The following is a 24,578-nucleotide window of genomic DNA, read 5'->3' on the forward strand; positions in this document are numbered from 1 at the left end:
GTTGAGATTGGTGTGGAAGAACTTGACTGCCCTGCACAGAGCCCTGACCTCAACCCCATAGAACACCTTTGGGATAAATTAGAACGCCGACTGCGAGCCAGGCCAAATCACCCACCATCAATGCCCGGCCTCACTAATGCTCTTGTGGCTGAATGGAAGCAAGTTCCCGCAGCAATGTTCCAATATCTAGTGGAAAGCCTTCCCAGAAGAGTAGAGGCTGTTATAGCAGCAAAAGGGGGGACAAACTCCATATTAATGCCCATGATTTTAGAATTAGATGTTCAAGGAGCAGGTGTCCACATACTTCTGATCATGTAGTGTATGTTGATGTGGTGCTGGAGATAATGAATATGATGAGATGATGATGAATATGAGGTTGAAAAAGGGTGTTATTGCCCTTTAAGGTTAGGGTAAGGGTAGAGGTTAAGCTTACTGTGTAGGGGACAGATGTACCAAGGATCCCGGATACTGCTGCCTACCAGAGGCAACAGGTGCACTCCACAAGCTTTTGCTTATAAATTATCTCAGTAAACGGTGCGATTGACGTCTCCATCCCGCTCAGTCCTCCCTGCCCCAGGATAGGTCATCTCCCCAACCACAACCCCGCCCATTGCACCTTTTTAGGGTGAATCCGATACCTGTGCGCCCGGGTTCTCACTTTTTGGGGTGCATCACGTGTGCTACTTTTGGAAAGAAGCACCCGCCAAGCAGAGCTTCTGGTAGTGGGAGCTGCACCTCCGCCGCAGTCTGTACTCTGCCTCTGCCTCTCTTCTTTCTCCTGACCAGCACACCTGACAGACAGCGAGTCTTCAAGCCCAAGGAGGGTTCCTTCTCGTTTATTTTCTACATAATCAGAGGGGGGTACTAGAAACCCCAACAAGGTGTGATGATGGCTGTCGAAACCCAAGCGCAATACAGCACCTCTTATATGATGAACGAGGAACACCAGTACATGACGCCAGAGGATGAGTGGGACAGGGACCTACTGCTGGACCCCGCCTGGGAGAAACAGCAGCGAAAGGTAGGCCACGTTTGGGATCGGGCGGTGGGTGAGTGAAGTCACTGTGGCGGTTGAGTGTTGGCTGGAGCGGCCGTTGTGCGTTACGGGCGCTTGTGTGTCTGGCTTGAGTCCAGCCCACTCGTTGCGCGTGTTTTATGATTTCAACAAGTACCCACGGGCAGAACCAACTTGATGTCACGTAGGCTACTAAAGCCCCTTTAAAAGTTATTAAAGTTGTCAAATGAAACCAGCATAAACCACCGAGAGAGAGAGTGTGTGGTTGCCAACTCCTTAGCTGCTGAGCTAAGGACCTGCCCCCTCTCAGTTCTGGAAGCTATGAGCAGAACAGTTAGATATTCGTTGTCTTTCACTTATTTACCTGAAGGGGCACTTATATATCCCCCCCCCCCCCACACACATATATTTAAGCTAACCAATACAACAAATAGGGACTTTTACGCACGACTTTTCCAACAGGTCAACATGCACTATAGGCACAACTTGACCAATTACAGAAATCCTATGCTATGTTTCTGCCTACCAGTCAATAGTTAGACCTACACAATAAAAATAGGCCTATACACATAGAGAAGTACGTTGATATATTAGAAACAGAATGTTTTTTAAACTCTATCTCTCAAAACTACAAGTTGTCTCTCTGAGGGAGAGTGTCCATTATTATTTTGTGCTTGAGGTGGAAACAGTGTTGGGAACTGTCTTGTAGCCTAGAGTAGAGAGTTGTGAAGGGACCTGGGCCAGCCCGTTGTCTTAGAGATCAGTTGGCCTTGCCCTACTCGCCGAAGGGGTTGACAGGTGCATTTAATGAGCTCTAGCTCTCAAACCTAAAAGTCAAATGGTCTGATGTGACAGTTAGCGATGACGTCTGCCTTGCCTGCATGTGCTCTATGGTCTGGTCTAAACTTGGATGGGGACAACCATACTACAATAGGGAATTCATTGAGCATATGACCAAACTTCTACTGGCCATACATGACCGTTCGTCAGCTAAGCTGTCATAGGCTTATATTTCTATATTTGGGCACCCATAGCTTTGGCCTGTGGTTAGGCCTATGTATACATAATTACCATTCATTTACCAGAAGAAAAGATCACTGTGTATATGCATACAACCATTCATTAGGAAATGTAGGGAGTCATATGATGTCTTGAGTCCATAGAAGTCAGTCATTCTATATTCTATTTCTTACTTTGAGTCTATGGAACTCCCCAGTCTCGCTAGGATGGGACAGTTTCCTTCACACAGTGACTGTACAGGAGCCCACAGGGCCTTAAGGGTGAGAGACGTCAACAGATGGCCACTCGGGAGGAGAGGAGGAATGGAGGAACGGAGGAACGGAGGAGAGGAGGAATGGAGGAATGGAGGAACGGAGGAGAGGAGGAATGGAGGAGAGGAGGAATGGAGGAGAGGAGGAATGGAGGAGCGGAGGAACGGAGGAGAGGAGGAACGGAGGAGAGGAGGAACGGAGGAGAGGAGGAACGGAGGAGAGGAGGAACAGAGGAGAGGAGAGACAGGGCTCGTATAGAAGTACACCAACGGTTCGTTTCAGACCCACGAATAAACATGTCCTAAAAATACTCCTGAACACTTTCTGTTCCTCCCCCATCTCTCACTCTCTTTTCTACTCCCTTCTTCTTCCTCTCCCTCTCCCCCTCTTTCTCTCTCTCTCTCTCTTCTACCTCCTGGCCAGTTCCCTCTCCAACAGTCTTTCTCACACCTTCTCTGTTTCTCAACAAGTTGTTGTTTAGCTTTTTATCTTCATAGAGCGTAAGTCGATATGTGCCTGTCAGCCGCGCACACACACACACACACACAAGAATACACACACACACTCACCCCCCCCCCACCCCCCACCCCCCACCCCCCACACACACACACTTTAAGGAACAGCTCAAGAAGCTGATATCATAAATATAGAAAGCTGCATCATTCCGTGGTGAAATGGATCTGAAAGAGGCTCTCAGCACCTGTTCTAGCCCCATACTCCAGATTTCAGTGGAAAAACCCTTGGCTGCAGCCAGGCTCAGTAATAAAGTGTTTGTCAACACACTGTGACTCTGTTGAATATGATACGGCCTCAGAAATGGACGACACACTCATTTTAGTTTATTGCCACTGCCGGTGACTTGTACATTTTGACTTTGGGTGTATATTTATCTATATAACCATCATGTATAGGGTCGGATTTTGATATTTCACTTGGTCCTAAGTGGTGAGGTAGTGCGATTGAACAAGGTTCGAACCAGTGCCGCAAGACTGTGTTAGCCCGTTGAGCTAAAGCCTAGGTAATAGCCTAACACGAGGCGCTAACACAAGTCTTCAGGTCTCAAGGCAAGGTTTTTTGTCACTAAGTTTACTAGCCACTAGTGTCATTAGCACGTTACAGTGGTGTGATATATTGTATCTGAACGTTGGCCGCCTAAGCATTTCAGAATGAAAGGATGATGGATGAGAGGAAGGTGTAAACAGTTCCTTTTCACACACCCTGTCCTGTCTCTGGCCTTACCTCTGTCACAGCCATTCTTTTCTGCAAATAGAGAGCTAGGGAGCTATTTTATATGATTTGATCCAATACTTTTATGTGAAAGTGCCGTAAGCCTAAGAAGGCATAGTCTATTGTACGTTTCTACTGTATTTAAAGTTCTGTGTAGCTGATGCAATAAAAAAAGGTTACTATAACGTTATTAAGCATCTTATTTAACCTTTACTTAACTAGGCAAGTCAGTTAAGAACTAATGTTTATTTACAATGACAGCCTACCCGTCCAAACCCTCTCCTAACCCGGACGTCGCTGGGCCAATTGTGCGCCGCCCTATAGGACTCCCGATCACGGCCAGTTGTGACACAGCCTGGGAACAAACCAGGGTCTATAGTGACACTTCTAGCACTGCAATGCAGTGACGTAGGCAACTGCGCCACTCGGGAGGCACTCAAGCCCCAAGGCAAAACATAAAATAGACACAGTTTACAGACTATATTATATAACGCAACACTTTAGCTTTAAGTTGAAACACATATTAGCCTAATAAACACTTCTTTAAGAACTTACTCCCTAACGAAACAAAAATGAACTTAAATTTACACCACAGAGTGCTAAGTTTGCCAAGGAGGGCCCTCATCACCACAGTGATGACAGGATGTGGACTATTCACAGTTTCACACTCAGAAACAACAGACGTCAACTTAATATGATCAGGGAGGCCATTCCCCTGTGGATGGTAAGCTTACACCTTCCTCTTCTAAGAAACCCAGAATGTGAGGCTGAGGCTGCTGCCGTTATATGTAATAGGTTATATATAGGTTAGCATAGTGTTAGGATGAGCTACTGAGATGCCAAGCAGTTATTCTGCCTGCTAGCCAGTTAGTATCTGAAAACCCAGAGTATGCAATTAGGGCTCTATAAAATCTGCGCTCAATTAAATGTTAACTACAAAGTAGCTTATGTGTACCTGGCAGAATGATATCATGATTATTTGCATCAATCCAGTAGCCGTTTGTTTTGCAAACTCTCCAATCATATGAGCGTTACAGAAACATCGCTAACCGAACAACACTCTCTTGCTGGTGGGCACTCCCATTAAAGGGTAACTGTGATTTTGAGAGTAAAAACCAGAAAAAAACTGGGGGAAACGGAAAGCTGGAAACACAAACGGAGAAAAATTAATTGGGGAAAAACGAAATGGAATCAGGCTAAAAATAAAACGGATTTTATAGGGGCCTATGTAATGTGAACCACTCCGCATTGGACTTATTCTCTTAGGAAGAGGATCACTCTCATAGTCTGTGTCCAAAATGGCACCCTTTTCCCTATATAGTGCACTACTTTTGACCAGATTCAGATTCAGAGGCCTATGGGCCTGTAGTGCACTATGGGTGCAACCTCAGTCAGTGTTCAAGGGCTTGGCTTGGACGCTTTGAGAGCTTATCTTTGAGTAGTAGATATTGATCCATCAAGAAAACGATCACTGGTTGTTGTTGTGGATACTGTCTTTCTGTAAGGCCTGTAAGCTGCTCACAGGAGGCCCAAGGAAGTAGGCTTTGATGGTGTGTGTGTGTGTCTGTGTGTGTCTGTGTGTGTTGGTCGCGAAATAGATATACATTTAAATCAAATCAAATTTTATTTGTCACATGCTTTGTAGACAACAGGTGTAGACTAACAGTGAAATGCTTACTTACTGGTCCTTTTCCAACAATGCAGAGTTAACGATAAGTTAAAGATAAAAATTGGAATATTGGCAAAGTGAATAACGAATAATAATAAAGAGTAGAAAATAACATGGCTATATATATAGTGAGTAGAAAATAACATGGCTATATTTATTGAGTAGAAAATAACATGGCTATATGTATAGTGAGTAGAAAATAACATGGCTATATTTATTGAGTAGAAAATAACATGGCTATATGTATAGTGAGTAGAAAATAACATGGCTATATGTATAGTGAGTAGAAAATAACATGGCTATATGTATAGTGAGTAGAAAATAACATGGCTATATGTATAGTGAGTAGAAAATAACATGGCTATATATAGTGAGTAGAAAATAACATGGCTATATGTATAGTGAGTAGAAAATAACATGGCTATATGTATAGTGAGTAGAAAATAACATGGCTATATATAGTGAGTAGAAAATAACATGGCTATATATAGTGAGTAGAAAATAACATGGCTATATGTATAGTGAGTAGAAAATAACATGGCTATATGTATAGTGAGTAGAAAATAACATGGCTATATATAGTGAGTAGAAAATAACATGGCTATATGTATAGTGAGTAGAAAATAACATGGCTATATGTATAGTGAGTAGAAAATAACATGGCTATATACATGGAGTAGAAAATAACATGGCTATATACATGGCGTAGAAAATAACATGGCTATATACAGGGAGTACCAGTGCCGAGTCGACGTGCCGGGATACAAGGTAATTGAGGTATCGACAGTGCCTTCAGAAAGTTTTCAAACCCCTTGACTTTTGTTGTGTTACAGCCTAAATTTAAAATAGATTAAATTGACATTTTGTGTCACTGGCCTACACACAATACCCCATAATGTAAAGTGGAATGATGTTTTTAGAAATGTTTACTAAGTCATTACAAATGAAAAGCTGACATTTCTTGACTCAATAAGTATTCAATCCCTTTGTTATGGCAAGCCTAAATAAGTTCAGGAGTAAAAATAAGCAGACATTTAATATCCCTTTGAGCATGGTGAAGTTATTAATTACACATTGGATGTGTAACGGTCGTCGTATGTAGTAGACCAAGGCGCAGCGGGTTGAGTGCTCATTTTAACTTTTATTGAACACTTAAATAACAAAACAAGAAAACGAACGGATGCACAGTATTGCAGGCTACACACAGCAATGCAAAAACAACTTCCCACAAAACCCATTACAAAAAACACCCCTCTATATAGGACCTTCAATCAGAGGCAACGAAGAACAGCTGCCTCCAATTGAAGGTCAAACCAAGAACCCTAAACATAGAACTAGAAAGACTAGACCAGAACATAGTATATTTCTAACATAGAACATAACCAAAAACCCCGGAACACTCTAAACAAACACCCCTCTACATAAACACATAGCCCAACAAACCCCGAAACACTCTAAACAAACACCCCCTGCCACGTCCTGACCAAACTATAATAACAAATAACCCCTTTACTGGTCAGGACGTGACAGTACCCCCCCAAAGGTGCAGACCCCGGATGCACCTCACACAAAAAATAAACACAAAACCCCCCCAAACTAAAGGGAGGGAAGGGAGGGTGGCTACCGTCACCGACGGTTCCCGTGCTACACCCCCCCCAATCCTCCTACTGTGGAGGTGGCTCAGGCTCTGGCCTTAGTCCCCCACCTAACCTGTCCACACCCGCTGTAGACCTCGGGCTGAAGCACGTCGCTGTAGACCTCGGGCTGAAGCGCTTCGCTGTAGACCTCGGGCTGAAGCGCGTCGCTGTAGACCTCGGGCTGAAGCGCGTCTCTGGCTGTGCCGATTCCGAACTGTAGGGCGACTCTGGCTGCGCCGATTCCAGACTGTAGGGTGACTCTCGCTGTGCCGATTCCGGACTGTGGGCCGTCTCTCTCGGCTCCAGACTGTGGGCCGTCTCTCTCGGCTCCGGACTGTGGGCCGTCTCTCTCGGCTCCGGACTGTGGGCCGTCTCTCCCGGCTCCGGACTGTGGGCCGTCTCTCTCGGCTCCGGACTGTGGGCCGTCTCTCTCGGCTCCGGACTGTGGGCCGTCTCTCTCGGCTCCGGACTGTGGGCCGTCTCTGCTGGCTCCGGACTGTGGGCCGTCTCTGCTGGCTCCGGACTGTGGGCCGTCTCTCTCGGCTTCGGACTGTGGGCCGTCTCTCTCGGCTCCGGACTGTGGGCCGTCTCTCTCGGCTCCGGACTGTGGGCCGTCTCTGCTGGCTCCGGACTGTGGGCCGTCTCTGCTGGCTCCGGACTGTGGGCCGTCTCTCTACGGGGCACTGTCGCCGGACGCTCTGGATGGGGCACTGTTGCCGGATGCTCTAGACGGGGTACTGTCGCCGGACGCTCTGGACGGGGCACTGTCGCCGGACGCTCTGGACGGGGCACTGTCGCCGGACGCTCTGGACGGGGCACTGTCGCCGGACGCTCTGGACGGGGCACTGTCGCCGGAAGCTCTGGACGAGGCACTGTTGTCGGAAGCTCTGGATGAGGCACTGTTGCCGGAAGCTCTGGACGAGGACTGCGCACTGAAGGCCTGATGCGTGGGGCTGGCTTAGGACGCGCCAGACTAAGGACACGCACCACAGGGCTAGTGCGAGGAGCAGGAGCAGGACGAGCTGGACTGGGCTGACGCACTGGAGGCCTGGTGCGTGGGGCTGGTAGTGGAGGTACTAGACTGGTGACACGCACCCCAAGGCTAGTGTGAGGAGTGGGAACAGGACGTACTAGACTGGGCTGACGCACTGGAGGCCTGGTGCGTGGTACTGGCTTTGGACACGCCAGACTGGAGACACGCACCTCAGGGCTAGTGCGAGGAGCGGGAACTGGATACACCGGGCCATGGGTAAGCACTGGAGGTCTGGAGCGCAACCCGTCCTGGCTGGATGGTAATAGCAGCCCTGCATGAGCGGAGTGCTGGCACAGGGCGAGCTGGGCTGTGCAGAGGTCTGATGGTTGCCGTGCGTAGAGCAGGCGTAGGGTAGCCTGGGCCTAGGAGGCGCACCGGTGGCCAGATGCGCTGCGCAGGCATCCTCCTTCCAGGCTGGATGCCCACTCTAGCACGGCACTTGCGAGGGGCTGGGATCGCTCGCACCGGACTGTGCGTGCGCATGGGCGAGATCGTGCGCACTTCCGCATACTCCGGCGCTCTCCACTCCATATGCTCCCCATAATAAGCACGGGGAGTTGGCTTAGGGCTCACCCTTGGCCCAGCCAAACTACCCGTGTGCCCCCCCCCCAAATATTTCTTGGGGGTGCCTCTCGTGCTTCCCAATCGACGCGTATAAAGCCTCATACCGGCGCCGCTCCGCCTTGGCTGCCTCTATCTCCTCCGGTGGGCGACGGTATTCACCAGCCTGGTGCCATGGTCCAGCCCCATCCAGAATTTCCTCCCATGTCCATGATTCCTTGTAGTCCATATAGTTCCTCTGCTGCTCCTTCCCCCGCTGCTTGGTCCGTTGGTGGTGGGAAGTTCTGTAACGGTCGTATGTAGTAGACCAAGGCGCAGCAGGTTGAGTGCTCATTTTAGCTTTTATTGAACACTTAAATAACAAAACAAGAAAACGAACGGACGCACAGTATTGCAGGCTACACACAGCAATGCAAAAACAACTTCCCACAAAACCCATTACAAAAAACACCCCTCTATATAGGACCTTCAATCAGAGGCAACGAAGAACAGCTGCCTCCAATTGAAGGTCAAACCAAGAACCCTAAACATAGAACTAGAAAGACTAGACCAGAACATAGAAATATACTAACATAGAACATAACCAAAAACGCCGGAACACTCTAAACAATCACCCCTCTACATAAACACATAGCCCAACAAACCCCGAAACAGTCTAAACAAATACCCCCTGCCACGTCCTGACCAAACTATAATAACAAATAACCCCTTTACTGGTCAGGACGTGACAGGATGGTGTATCAATACAACCAGTCACTACAAAAATACAGGCGTCCTTCCTAACTCAGTTGCCGGAGAGGAAGGAAACTGCTCAGGGATTTCAGCATGAGGTCAATGGTGACATTAAAACACTTACAGAGTTTAATGGCTGTGATAGGAGAAAACAGAGGATGGCTCAACAACATTGTAGTTACTCTGCAATACTAACATAAATGACAGAGTGAAAAAAGGAAGCCTGTACAGATAAAAAATATTCCAAAACATGCATCCTGTTTGCACAAGGCACTAAATTAAAACTGCAAAAAATGTGGCAAAGAAATTAACTCTATGTCCTGAATACAAAGCGTTATGTTAGGGCAAATCCAATACAACACATCACTGAGTACCACTCTTCATATTTTCAAGCATGGTGGTGGCTGCATGATGTTTTGAATATGCTTGTCATTGACAAGGACTAGGGAGTTTTTTGGGATAAAAGAAACAGTATAGAGCTAAGCACAGGAAAAATCCTAGAGGAAAACCTGGTTCAGTCTGCTTTCCAACAGATACTAGGAGACAAATTCACCTTTCAGCAGGATAATAACCTAAAACACTGGAGTTGCTTACCAAGATGACATTGAAAATCCCGAGTGGCCTAGTTACAGTTTTGATGTAAATCATGGCAAGACTTGAAAATGACTGTTTAGCAATGATCACCAACCAACTTGACAGAGCTTGAAGAATTTAAAAAAGAATCGGCAAATATTGTACAATCCAGGCGTGCAAAGCTCTTAGAGACTTATATAAAGGCTCACAGCTGTATATATAAAGGCTCACAGCTGTATATATAAAGGCACACAGCTGTATATATAAAGGCTCACAGCTGTATATATATAAAGGCTCACAGCTGTATATATAAAGGCTCACAGCTGTATATATAAAGGCCCACAGCTGTATATATAAAGGCACACAGCTGTATATATAAAGGCACACGGCTGTATATATAAAGGCACACAGCTGTATATATAAAGGCTCACAGCTGTATATATAAAGGCACAAGGCTGTATATATAAAGGCTCACAGCTGTATATATAAAGGCACACAGCTGTATATATAAAGGCACACAGCTGTATATATAAAGGCACAAGGCTGTATATATAAAGGCTCTCAGCTGTATATATAGAGGCTCACAGCTGTATATAAACTCAGCAAAATAAGAAATGTCCTCTCACTGTCAACTGCGTTTATTTTCAGCAAACTTAACGTGTAAATATTTGTATGAACATAACAAGATTCCACAACTGAGACATAAACTGAACAAGTTCCGCAGACATGTGACTAACAGAAATGGAATAATGTGTCCCCGAACAAAGGGGGGTCAAAATCAAAAGTAACAGTCAGTATCTGGTGCGGCCACCAGCTGCATTAAGTACTGCAGTGCATCTCCTCCTTAATGGACTGCACCAGGTTTGGCAGTTCTTGTGTGAGATGTTACCCCACTCTTCCACCAAGGCACCTGCAAGTTCCCGGACATTTCTGGGGGGAATAGACCTAGCCCTCACTCTCCGATCCAACAGGTCCCAGACATGCTCAATGGGATTGAGATCCGGGCTCTTCGCTGGCCCCAGACCATGACGGATCCTCCACCTCCAAATCGATCCCGCTCCAGAGTACAGGCCTCGGTGTAACTCTCATTCCTTCAGTCCAGCCTCTTTCAGCCTATTGCAGACAGTCTGAGCACTGATGGAGGGATTGTGCGTTCCAGGTGTAACTCGGGCAGTTGTTGTTGCCATCCTGTACCTGTCCCGCAGGTGTGATGTTCGGATGTACCGATCCTGTGCAGGTGTTGTTACACATGGTCTGCCACTGCGAGGACGATCAGATGTCCGTCCTGTCTCCCTGTAGCGCTGTCTTAGGCGTCTCACAGTACGGACATTGCAATTTACTGCCCTGCCCACATCTGCAGTCCTCATGCCTCCTTGCAGCATGCCTAAGGCACGTTCATGCAGATGAGCAGGGACCCTGGGAATATTTCTTTTGGTGTTTTTCAGAGTCCGTAGAAAGGCCTCTTTAGTCTCCAAAGTTTTCATAACGGTGACCTTAATTGCCTACCGTCTGTAAGCTGTTAGTGTCTTAACGACCGTTCCACAGGTGCATGTTCATTAATTGTTTATGGTTCATTGAACAAGCATGGGACACAGTGATTAAACCCTTTACAATAAAGATCTGTGAAGTTATTTCGATTTTTACGAATTATCTTTGAAAGACAGTGTCCTGAAAAAGGGACGTTTCTTTTTTTTGCTGAGTTTATAAAGGCTCGCAGCTGTAATCGCTGCCAAAGTGATTCTAACATGTATTGACTCAGGGGTGTGAATACTTATGTAAATTAGATATTTCTGTATTTCATTTTCAATAAATTTGCAAACATTTCTAAAAGCATGTTTTCACTTTGTCATTATGGGGTATTGTGTGTAGATGGGTGAGATTTTGTATTTATTAAATTCAGGCTGTAACACAACAAAATGTGTAATTAAGTCAAGGGGTTTCTGAAGGCACTGTATGTAGTGTACATATAGATAGGGGTAAAGGGACTAGCAGCAGCATATGTGAGGAGTGTGAAAGTGTGTGTATGGCGTCTGTATGCATATGTGTGCATGTTATGTGTCAGTGAAAGAGAGTTAGTGCAAAAAAAGGGGCAAATACAGAATGTAGCCAATAGGATACACTGAATGAGATTAGGGGAGATGTGGTATTGTTTTCTTAATCCAGATGTCCACCAATGATCTGTCCTTTAACATCACAGTCCCATCTATCTCTTATGACAAGCTTATACAATGTGTCTATGAGAGTCAAGAAATATTTTTGAGTATTTGACAATAAGTGTTTCGACCACTGGACTAAAGGCAGCACAAACAGATGTGGGACCAGAGTTCAATGGTACTTGCTTGAGAATACGTTGTTCACTGATATAAGTTGTCTGTCTGACACTGCCCGCACTGCAAGTGAATGCAAGACAGAACTGAACTGGCCAACGGAACAGAGAGTGTGTGTGTAGGCGAGGTGAGAGAGAGATAGAGAGCTTGTAGTGAGATCAGATGGCAGTTGCTATTCCAGAAGCTGTGTCCATGTAGGGAGGCTTCTATAAACTACCTTAGTGGAGCTAGGAGTCCTGGGAGGCAGCAGGAAGGGCTGAGGAGTGTGTGTACTGTGTGTGTACTGTGTGTGTGTGTGTGTGTGTGTGTGTGTGTGTGTGTGTGTGTGTGTGTGTGTGTGTGTGTGTGTGTGTGTGTGTGTGAAACTGCATCCGTTTGTGTGTCATTCTGAGTATTTGTACGTGTGTCAGCATGTGTGTGTGTATTTGTGAGCGTGTGGGTTCTATGGGTCATCCTCCATGGGGGTAGTAAGATGTGAGGTCACACAGGTATTCCATGGTCTAGTAATGGGATACACTGAGGTGTCACAATCCACAGGGAGAAAGAATTGATGGAGGAAGAGATGGAGGGAGAGAGGGAGGGATGGAGAAAGGGAGGAAGAGATGCAGGAAGTAAGGGAGGGAGGAAGCGAGGGAGGAAGTGAGGGAGGGAGGGAGGAAGCGAGGGAAGAAGCGAGGGAGGGAGAGATGGAGGGAGGGATGGATGGATGGAAGTTCTGCCATGCTTTACTCTGTGTATCTAAGGCAAATATGGACAAATGAAGTCTTACAATAGCTGTATTATTCATTGTGGATGTTAAGATAAATAGTCTTACTACTGATACTTAGTATGTCTCACTCTTGTTAGTGAAGCCACTTTCAGCAGTAAAAACCTTTCTGCGTGTGTATATAATCTGATATCAGAATCCTGTTTTATGCGGTCAGAACAGAAAAGAACTGCTAGCTCAGAGGAGTTTGGTGATTCTGACTCAGCAACAACACTTACACTGACACTTTATAGTCATACCTCCCTTTAAAAAGGTTTTGTATAACTTCAGACAGTAGTTTTGAAAGTAGCATTCACGAGCCAAAACGGGTCCCTTGAAAATGATGCGCTATTGTGTACAATGTCATCCATTTCATATGATATGTTGCATCCTGCAAAAAAATATTTGTATGATACAGTATGTTACGGATTCCAATTCATACAATATGTTACGAATTTGTAAGTGCTTAAGGTCCCGTTCAATCTCTAACAATTGGAATACTGTATTACTCAGGGCTCCAAGTGGCACAGCAGTCTAAGGCACTACATCTCAGAGCTAGAGGCGTCACTACAGACACCCTGGTTCGAATCCAGCCAATTCTGTCGAATCAAAAGAATTTGCAAAAAACAATCAGATTTCGACAGAAATATGGCTGAGACGCACAGAAAGTTCAAGGAGAGGGGGTACAAAAATGATCAGATTAATATTGCCATTGAGAAAATTCTAAATAAAACGAGACATGACCTTTTTCAAGGTCAGTCCCGCAAAAAAGACGCATTCTTGCGTTCTAACTACCCGCTGTTCAAAGCGCTCTGAACAAATTAAGGGAAGCGTTCACAAACATTGGCACATTCTAAAATCCGATGATAGTCTCGGTAATGTGTTTTCGGATCTTCCCTTGGTCGTATTCTCGCGGGGCAGAAATCTCAGAGACCAATTGGTACACTTTGATTTACCACCCCAAGATATTCCTGAACAACGTTGTCGTGTCTTTGGCTATGCCGGATTAAGTGATATGACATGCTAACCTATAAAATTCTTTCTCTGTAATTAATATTACCTGATTAAGCTAATCATGTAAATGTAATTAACTAGAAAGTCGGGGCACCACGGAAGAACGTTTATAGAGCTGTTATCTTCCGAATAAACTCTTAAAATACTTAGTAATATTTTACATCGATAGCAGTCAATATTAACCCTTATCTTATTTTCAGTCTCATAATGAAAGTTGTAAAATCTTGGCTATCTTCACGAACCCTGGCTAACAAGTTGAATCAGCAATACAAAATTGGGTTTAATTATTTATTTACTAAATACCTAAACTAATCACACAGAATTACATATACACAGAATACAAATGATGTCATACAGAAAACGCCCCTGGTGGACGGAACCTGTATCATGGCTGGTTACACAAAGGAAAGGGGGTTGGGCTTGAATGAAAGAGCGGGAAGATTTAGGAACAGAGAAACAGCAGCTAGGCTATCGCAAATACATTATCTTAAGCATTCTAAATTACCGCCCATTTGGAAAAGGAAAATGCAATAAATATTTACTCTGAGCTGCGCTTCGGTAGATTGGTCGTAGATGCTTGCCGGGTTGGCCAACAGATCTTCCTGTAAACTCTTAAGAATGTCTCTGGTGGTAAATTGGATACGTGGTGGTATCTTCGTCCGTCTGTTAGACTGGATCCGTCGTCCGTCCTTTCCTAGCCCACGTCTACAGCGGCTAGGAAGTATCACTTCTGTAGTGAATAAGCTCAAAGTTCATACCAGTTCATACCATAGCTCACGCCGAGGTTGGCTTAGTTCTGTCCTTGACATGTGTGTCCTTCTAACGTAGAGGCTGCAGACCTCCCGTACTGGAACAACCTGGTTATCTTTTCGTCAAAGGCTTATATAGTGGAGAGGGGGGAAGGATGTGTTTCATCGTTTATAACCCCTCCTCTTCATAAGGGTGGGCCACTGATCAAGCAGGGCACTTTCCTTATGAAAACCCAAATCTCTCATTTGGAAGCTAAAATTACATTTCATCTCCTAACAAACAATTTCAATATGAAACATTTCAATTGCATAACAATTTCATGTGACTCTGATAACTAGAGGGCGTATACTTTCTCAGGTACAGTTTATGTCGTCCTGTCATCAATCATAATGTCCCAGATAACAACCGAACCTTACATACATACTCATTACGTTATCAAGCATATTTCCAACTGGTTTTATTACCAAAATATGGTTCCTTTCCCCATTTGTTTGATGTTCCCAGACTCTCTATATTTAACAGGACAGCAGTCCTTCAGTAGGGTCAGTAAGAGAGGGGAAGGGAGAAAGGTATTTATGGGGGGGGTCATAAACCTTACCCACAGGCCAACGTCATGACAACGTCTATTTGCACCCCTACTGGATGGAAATGACAAGTGCAATGGCTGTGCTCAATGCAATGGCACTTACAAATGTAGATCCTTCAAACATCCTCAAACAGGGAAATCGATCCCAATCAAAGGTGTTATCACGTGCACCACTAAGGCAGTTATTTGTCTTATAACTTGTCCTTGTGGTTATTAAAAATTATGTGGGTAAAACAAAGTGTGAATTAAAAGTACGTATCTCAGAGCATCGTAGCACCATTAGGTGCAAAAACTTGACTTACCCAGTTGCGGACCACTTTTTAGAAGCAAACCACTCGATTTCGTCTCTGCGTTATATTGGCATCAAACATGTCACCCTCTCTAGGAGAGGGGGTGACCTCGACAATTTATTGTTAAAACGAGAGGCTGCCTGGATCTTTAACTTAAAGACCCTTGCTCCCTTCGGTCTCAATGTAGACTTTGATCTGAAGCCATTCTTGTGATTATTGTGACTTTGCCATTGTAATTGTTTGTAAGCTTGTGTAGTCTAAAATGAATCTATGATCGTATGCTATCCATTAGTTTTTGTATGTTCTTTGTATTCCATTTTAATATTTCAGAGTTAACCAATGATATTAGGCCACACTTGGCCATGATTACAGACACCTGTGTGTCTTCTGACACTATATAAACGAGTCATCTTGCAGTGTTTGTGATGATACCCTGATGAAGACAGCTTGGCTGTCGAAACGTTGGATATTACATTTTTGCATCTGAGCTCCTAGAGTGTGCGGCTCTCCCTTATTTTCTAGTTTTCTACTCCGCTAGCCAGCACCTCGCCTTAATAGGTGTGCGTTTCTTTTTCTTCTAGATCGAATCCAGGCTGTATCACAACCGGCCGAGATTGGGAGTCCTATAGGGCTGCGCACAATTGGCCCAGCGTCGTCCGGGTTTCACCGGTGTAGGTTGTCATTGTAAATAAGAATTTGTTCTTAACTGACTTGCCTTAGGTTAAATAAAAATCTAATGGCATGGCACATCACACTGAAAATATATAAATGGCACATCTCTTACATAAGGTTTGGTAATATTCACACTGAAAGTGTATATCTTAGATTGAGTTTGGTATTATTCACATTTGACAACATGGTAATCCTCAGTCTGGCAGTTACAAGAGCTGTGATTGGGTGTTGTCACAGTAACCAGTGCCTGGGTATAGTACCAGTGATAGGCTGTAGTTTATGAGAGATTCGTCATTGGTCACAAGTCACAACTCAGGATATTGGGGCCCATGACATCAGGAAGTAAAAGACAAAAGGAAGGTCATGATCTGATCTAAGATCAGTATTGTGTTTACTTCCTAATGGTCAAGGTTAGCATTTACCCTGGATGAACTGATTCTAGACAGGTCCTAGCAGTTAAGGAGACACGCCTGCTGAAATTAGACCCCCCCCCTCCTCATATAAGACAGGCGCTCAGCTGTAAATCCTACTCCCCTATTTAACCAATTTATCCCCTCTGCAATCATTAATCACAGAGCCCACGGCACATTAATGAACCTCCCTTCACTGCTGTACTTGCAAAGCCCCCCCCCTCTCTCTCTCTCTCATACACACACACACACACACACACACACACACACACACTTTGAAGAAATCTGAAGGCTGTGCCCTGCTCTGCTCTAGATGCCCTGTCCATGTTCTTTAGTGACCTGTGGATGGCCCGGTGGGTTTGACATTTAACCTTAGAATCACTCAGTCAAGCTGCAGGCAGAGAATAAAACAGTGAAACACTGGAATGGAACAGAACAGAATGATATACAGTATAATGGGATTATGTTTAATGGAATGGAACAGAACAGAATGATATACAGTATAATGGGATTATGTTTAATGGAACGGAATAGAACAGAATGATATACAGTATAATGGGATTATGTTTAATGGAACGGAATAGAACAGAATGATATATCATGGAATTATGTTTAATAGATTGGAATGGAACAATGGAATGGAATGCGTTTCATCTGTTGCCCTTTAATAAAACCGCTGATGCAAACGAATGGAAATAACTGCTGATTAATATGTCAAATAGTAATGTGTAACTGTTGGTATGACTCTCTGCAAGTGCTGGTCCATGTGTTGGCCATAGTCATACGTATTGTGACTTTGATTGAACACTGTGAGTGTGTTTAATAGCAGCCAGTACTAAGGCTTGGAACGGTCAGCCTCATAAATAAGCAACACACGAACACAAAATCACATTGTAAACCTGTAGCATTTTGTCCATTTCAGATTTCCTGTCTAATAATTGCTTTCAGATCAGAGTTAAAGACAAAGTGCAGCGTTCTTCATTGTGATGTATCAGTAGCATGTTGTAGCTATAGGCCCATCTCTGTTTTCTTCCATCTCTGTCCCTGCACGGCTGTTGGCTTCAACGAGAACATGTTCTCACTCAGTCAACCTACCTGGTAAAAAAAAAGATTAAATCAAATTTAATCAGACGTGAGAGTGTGAGGGGGGGCTGTGATGAGGAGGGCTCCATGCTGCCACCAGGTGTGCCACCTGTTGTCTGGCGTTGGCAGCCCTCGTGCCCAGGGGTTGGCTGGCAGCTGAGACAGAGTTGGGCTGGCAGAGGAGGTGTGCCCGCTGCCCTCCAAGCACTCATTCAGCATGGCAGCGAAGGCAAGCCAAAGCCCCTGATCCTCTAAATGTAGAAATTTTAGGCCTGGGGTTTAGGATGCTGGCCCCCAGAGGCTCTGGCTGCATCCCAACTGGCACCCTATTCCCTTAATAGTGCATGCCTTTGACCAGAGCCGGGCCCTGGTATAGTGCACTACTTCTGACCAGGACCCGGGCACTGCAGTAGGGAATAGGGTGCCATTTGGGACACAGCCTCTCTGCTCTAACAGGCCAGTAAGTGGCCCCTGGTCTCCTCTTAGTGGCACTCTGTTGGATGAGGGGGTGAGGGAGAGGAGAGTGGCTAAAGAGAGAGGAGAGGAGTGTTCTGTCTCTCTTTGGTTTCCTCTGCAGTCTTTGTCAGTGCACTTGGTAGCACTTACACATGGTATGTTTGTGTGGTAAATGACAAGAGATGAATAAACACTTTTCTCAACCCCTGTTGCTATGGGGATCTGTAGGAATCTGAAAGTCTGGTGACTTGAAGAAGCGGCACTGGTAAAAGGTCTAGAGAATCTAAACGATTCCTAATGCGTTGGGAACTGGCTTCAAAAATCGAATTGTATTTGCTGATATACAGCACCATTGAACATCTTTTGAATTGAAATGTATTTTGAAGATCTATTTTGAAGAGCTGTTTAAAAAATAGAATATATTTGATAATGTGTGTTATTCTTGTCCCATTATGTTTGAGGTAATGGTTGTTTGGGATTTGTGGGAAGTGGAATTGCTGGAATTGGAGGTTGGAAGGTGGGGTGGGGTGGGGTGGGACGAGCAGAGGGGCTATGGGGTCTCAGTTCTACTCTTATATCATCGTCCCAAAGCGTCCTGGTGGGGTGGCAACCAAGTTCAGGCCTCAGGCAACCAAGTTCAGGCCTCAGGGATATTTAAACCCCTCATGAGGGGATGGAGGGATGTGGGGAGCGGGGTGCTGTCACACCTGTTGTATGGACTAGCTCCCCTCCCCTCCCCTACCTTATACTGTATAATGAAACTCAATAAAAATAGACATTTCACATACATACATTACAAGTAACCACTGACAACTGGTAATTTAACCATTGACAACGCTTTCTGTCAGCCGTCAAAAAAATACAAATAAAACGTTACTGTATGGCTATAGTCACTCTGTCAAGAAAGTCAGCATCTTATTTAGTTGGTGTGGAGCAGCAACAGTTGAGACGGAGTCTGTAGATCAGGTGCCACAGTAGGTGGTATTTATTTACAGTGCAGGCAGTGATGAAGAAGACTGGATCAGGACTTGAGTTTTTACAAAATCTACAGACTTACGTGGCCAAAATAGTATTAATAATCTGACTCTGCTATAAAGGCAAAATGTCTACAAAAGGACACGTTACAGGGTGAGTTTCAGTAGTATATTAGGATGTACTAGGGGTCAGGTGGGGTCACCGTGGGGGTGTATAACAATGCATTGTGAATATGTGTAAGTGTGTGTGTGTGTGAGTACATACAGTGATTGTTCTCTCTCTCTCTCATTGTCCCCCCACCTGTGCGTTTGGGAGAGCAGAAATGTACTGCGGCCAAAGGGGAACTGTTGCCTTTTCACTGTGTGAAGGTTTGCAGGCCACACGTTTCTCAGACTCCTCTAACAAACAGGCCTCAGACGGTGGCTGCTCTCCAGTGTGTGTCAATGTGTGTGTGTGTCTGTGTGTATATATATGTGTGTGTGTATGTCTGTATGTATGTGTGTGTGTGTGTGTGTGTGGGTGTGGGTGGTTGAGTGTAGGCATGTGTGTGTAGGGGGATGTGTGTGTGTAGGTGTGTTTTTGTAGGTGAGTGTGTGTATGTGTGTAGGTGTAGACGTGTGTGTGTGTGTGTGTGTGTGTGTGTGTGTGTGTGTGTGTGTGTGTGTGTGTAGGTGAGTGTGTGCATGTGTGTGTCTGTCTGTCTGTCTGTGTGGCTTCTCTATTTATAATAATAAAGGCTGCATCTGTTTTTCTACACAGCATCAGACCTCATCAGGATAGCAGTGTCTGAGGATTAGAAACACTGTATTTTGCATAGTTGAGTGTTCCTTTGGAGTTTGTGACCCCATAGTAAAGGTGTGTGTGTGTCCGTGCCTGTGTGTGAGCCAAGTGTGAGGATGTTGACCTTCTAAACACACCATCAGCAGCCTGTGTCAAGTCCAGCACATTACAGTAGGACAGGTAGACAGGACAGTACATTACTATAGAACAGGTGGGACAGGACAGTACATTACTATAGAACAGGTGGGACAGGACAGTACATTACTATAGAACAGGTGGGACAGGACAGTACATTACTATAGAACAGGTGGGACAGGACCGTACATTACTATAGAACAGGTGGGACAGGACAGTACATTACTATAGAACAGGTGGGACAGGACAGCACATTACTATAGAACAGGTGGGACAGGACAGTACATTACTATAGAACAGGTGGGACAGGACAGTACATTACTATAGAACAGGTGGGACAGGACCGTACATTACTATAGAACAGGTGGGACAGGACAGTACATTACTATAGAACAGGTGGGACAGGACAGTACATTACTATAGAACAGGTGGGACAGGACAGTACATTACTATAGAACAGGTGGGACAGGACCGTACATTACTATAGAACAGGTGGGACAGGAAAGTACATTACTATAGAACAGGTGGGACAGGACCATACATTACTATAGAACAGGTGGGACAGGATAGTACATTACTATAGAACAGGTGGGACAGGAGCGTACATTACTATAGAACAGGTGGGACAGGACCGTACATTACTATAGAACAGGTGGGACAGGACAGTACATTACTATAGAACAAGTGGGACAGGACAGTACATTACTATAGAACAGGTGGGACAGGACAGTACATTACTATAGAACAGGTGGGACAGGAAAGTACATTACTATAGAACAGGTGGGACAGGACCGTACATTACTATAGAACAGGTGGGACAGGACAGTACATTACTATAGAACAGGTGGGACAGGAGAGTACATTACTATAGAACAGGTGGGACAGGACCGTACATTACTATAGAACAGGTGGGACAGGACAGTACATTACTATAGAACAGGTGGGACAGGACCGTACATTACTATAGAACAGGTGGGACAGGACAGTACATTACTATAGAACAGGTGGGACAGGACAGTACATTACTATAGAACAGGTGGGACAGGACAGTACATTACTATAGAACAGGTGGGACAGGACAGTACATTACTAGAACAGGTGGGACAGGACAGTACATTACTATAGAACAGGTGGGACAGGACAGTACATTACTATAGAACAGGTGGGACAGGACAGTACATTACTATAGAACAGGTGGGACAGGACAGTACATTACTATAGAACAAGTGGGACAGGACAGTACATTACTATAGAACAGGTGGGACAGGACAGTACATTACTATAGAACAGGTGGGACAGGAAAGTACATTACTATAGAACAAGTGGGACAGGAAAGTACATTACTATAGAACAGGTGGGACAGGACAGTACATTACTATAGAACAGGTGGGACAGGACAGCACATTACTGTTGAGCAGGTGGGGTAGCACATTACAGACAGACAGACACACACACACACACACACACACACACACACACACACACACACACACACACACACACACACACAGACGCAGCAGCAGCTGCAGACATTATTGCCAGACTATTTTTACCCTGCTGTTGAGTTTAGCTGATACAGGAATACTTCTGTCCTGTTATTAGTAAGAGGATATAAACAGCAGATATGGAATCTGGGATGGGATGTTAGCATTAGCAACCAGGTGGATTAGGGTTTGTTTGGTTTGGACTGACAGCTATAATCAGGGTTTGTTTGGTTTGGACTGACAGCTATAATCAGGGTTCGTTTGGTTTGGACTGATAGCTATAATCAGGGTTTGTTTGGTTTGGACTGACAGCTATAATCAGGGTTCGTTTGTTTTGGACTGACAGCTATAATCAGGGTTCGTTTGGTTTGGATTTACAGCTATAATCAGGGTTTGATTGGTTTGGACTGACAGCTATAATCAGGGTTGGATTGGTTTGGACTGACAGCTATAATCAAGATTCGTTTGGTTTGGACTGACAGCTATAATCAGGGTTAGATTGGTTTGCACTGACAGCGATAATCAGGGTTAGATTGGTTTGGACTGACAGCGATAATCAGGGTTTGTTTGGTTTTGACTGACAGCTATAATCAGGGTTTGTTTGGTTTGGACTGACCGCTATAATCAGGGTTAGATTGGTTTGGACTGACAGCTATAATCAGGGTTCGTTTGGTTTGGACTGATAGCTATAATCAGGGTTTGTTTGGTTTGGACTGACAGCTATAATCAGGGTTCATTTGGTTTGGACTGACAGCTATAATCAGGGTTCGTTGGGTTTGGATTTACAGCTATAATCAGGGTTAGATTGGTTTGGACTGACAGCTATAATCAGGGTTAGATTGGTTTGGACTGACAGCTATAATCAAGGTTCGTTTGGTTTGGACTGACAGCTATAATCAGGGTTAGATTGGTTTGCACTGACAGCGATAATCAGGGTTAGATTGGTTTGGACTGACAGCGATAATCAGGGTTCGTTTGGTTTGGACTGACAGCTATAATCAGGGTTAGATTGATTTGGACTGACAGCTATAATCAGGGTTAGATTGGTTTGGACTGACAGCTATAATCAGGGTTCGTTTGGTTTGGACTGACAGCTATAATCAGGGTTCGTTTGGTTTGGACTGACAGCTATAATCAGGGTTCGTTTGGTTTGGACTGATAGCTATAATCAGGGTTTGTTTGGTTTGGACTGACAGCTATAATCAGGGTTCGTTTGTTTTGGACTGACAGCTATAATCAGGGTTCGTTTGGTTTGGATTTACAGCTATAATCAGGGTTAGATTGGTTTGGACTGACAGCTATAATCAGGGTTGGATTGGTTTGGACTGACAGCTATAATCAAGGTTCGTTTGGTTTGGACTGACAGCTATAATCAGGGTTAGATTGGTTTGCACTGACAGCGATAATCAGGGTTAGATTGGTTTGAACTGACAGCGATAATCAGGGTTCGTTTGGTTTGGACTGACAGCTATAATCAGGGTTAGATTGATTTGGACTGACAGCTATAATCAGGGTTATATTGGTTTGGACTGACAGCTATAATCAGGGTTCGTTTGGTTTGGACTGACAGCTATAATCAGGGTTCGTTTGGTTTGGACTGACAGCTATAATCAGGGTTTGTTTGGTTTGGACTGACAGCTATAATCAGGGTTCGTTTGTTTTGGACTGACAGCTATAATCAGGGTTCGTTTGGTTTGGATTTACAGCTATAATCAGGGTTAGATTGGTTTGGACTGACAGCTATAATCAGGGTTGGATTGGTTTGGACTGACAGCTATAATCAAGGTTCGTTTGGTTTGGACTGACAGCTATAATCAGGGTTAGATTGGTTTGCACTGACAGCGGAAATCAGGGTTAGATTGGTTTGGACTGACAGCGATAATCAGGGTTCGTTTGGTTTGGACTGACAGCTATAATCAGGGTTAGATTGGTTTGGTCTGACAGCTATAATCAGGGTTTGTTTGGTTTGGACTGACAGCTATAATCAGGGTTCGTTTGGTTTGGACTGACAGCTATAATCAGGGTTCGTTTGGTTTGGACTGATAGCTATAATCAGGGTTGGATTGGTTTGGACTGACAGCTATAATCAGGGTTCGTTTGGTTTGGACTGACAGCTATAATCAGGGTTCGTTTGGTTTGGATTTACAGCTATAATCAGGGTTAGATTGGTTTGGACTGACAGCTATAATCAGGGTTCGTTTGGTTTGGACTGACAGCTATAATCAGGGTTGGATTGGTTTGGACTGACAGCTATAATCAGGGTTCGTTTGGTTTGGACTGACAGCTATAATCAGGGTTAGATTGGTTTGCACTGACAGCGATAATCAGGGTTAGATTGGTTTGGACTGACAGCGATAATCAGGGTTCGTTTGGTTTGGACTGACAGCTATAATCAGGGTTAGATTGGTTTGGACTGACAGCTATAATCAGGGTTTATTTGGTTTGGACTGACAGCTATAATCAGGGTTCGTTTGGTTTGGATTTACAGCTATAATCAGGGTTTGTTTGGTTTGGACTGACAGCTATAATCAGGGTTAGATTGGTTTGGACTCACAGCTATAATCAGGGTTCGTTTGGTTTGGACTGACAGCTATAATCAGGGTTTGTTTGGTTTGGACTGACCGCTATAATCAGGGTTCGTTTGGTTTGGACTGATAGCTATAATCAGGGTTCGTTTGGTTTGGACTGACAGCTATAATCAAGGTTCGTTTGGTTTGGACTGACAGCTATAATCAGGGCTAGATTGGTTTGCACTGACAGCGATAATCAGGGTTAGATTGGTTTGGACTGACAGCGATAATCAGGGTTCGTTTGGTTTGGACTGACAGCTATAATCAGGGTTAGATTGGTTTGGACTGACAGCTATAATCAGGGTTTGTTTGGTTTGGACTGACAGCTATAATCAGGGTTCGTTTGGTTTGGATTTACAGCTATAATCTGGGTTCGTTTGGTTTGGACTGACAGCTATAATCAGGGTTCGTTTGGTTTGGATTTACAGCTATAATCAGGGTTAGATTGGTTTGGACTGACAGCTATAATCAGGGTTGGATTGGTTTGGACTGACAGCTATAATCAAGGTTCGTTTGGTTTGGACTGACAGCTATAATCAGGGTTATATTGGTTTGCACTGACAGCGATAATCAGGGTTAGATT

General features: G+C 44.6%; 1 protein-coding gene across 1 annotated transcript in view; it reads left to right on the forward strand.

Annotated features, from left to right (window-relative positions):
* The first annotated feature begins 705 nt into the window (after positions 1 to 705).
* The window catches only part of actn3b (actinin alpha 3b), a 57,029-nt gene continuing 33,156 nt past the window's right edge, over positions 706 to 24,578 (forward strand). The window contains exon 1 of the mRNA XM_014156256.2: positions 706 to 1,021. Coding sequence (XP_014011731.1) covers positions 887 to 1,021 — 135 coding nt within the window. The 5' untranslated portion in view covers positions 706 to 886. The remainder of the gene's footprint in view (positions 1,022 to 24,578) is intronic.

Source organism: Salmo salar, chromosome ssa18 (assembly GCF_905237065.1).
Source record: "Salmo salar chromosome ssa18, Ssal_v3.1, whole genome shotgun sequence".
In the NCBI taxonomy this organism is placed as follows: Eukaryota; Metazoa; Chordata; class Actinopteri; order Salmoniformes; family Salmonidae; genus Salmo; species Salmo salar.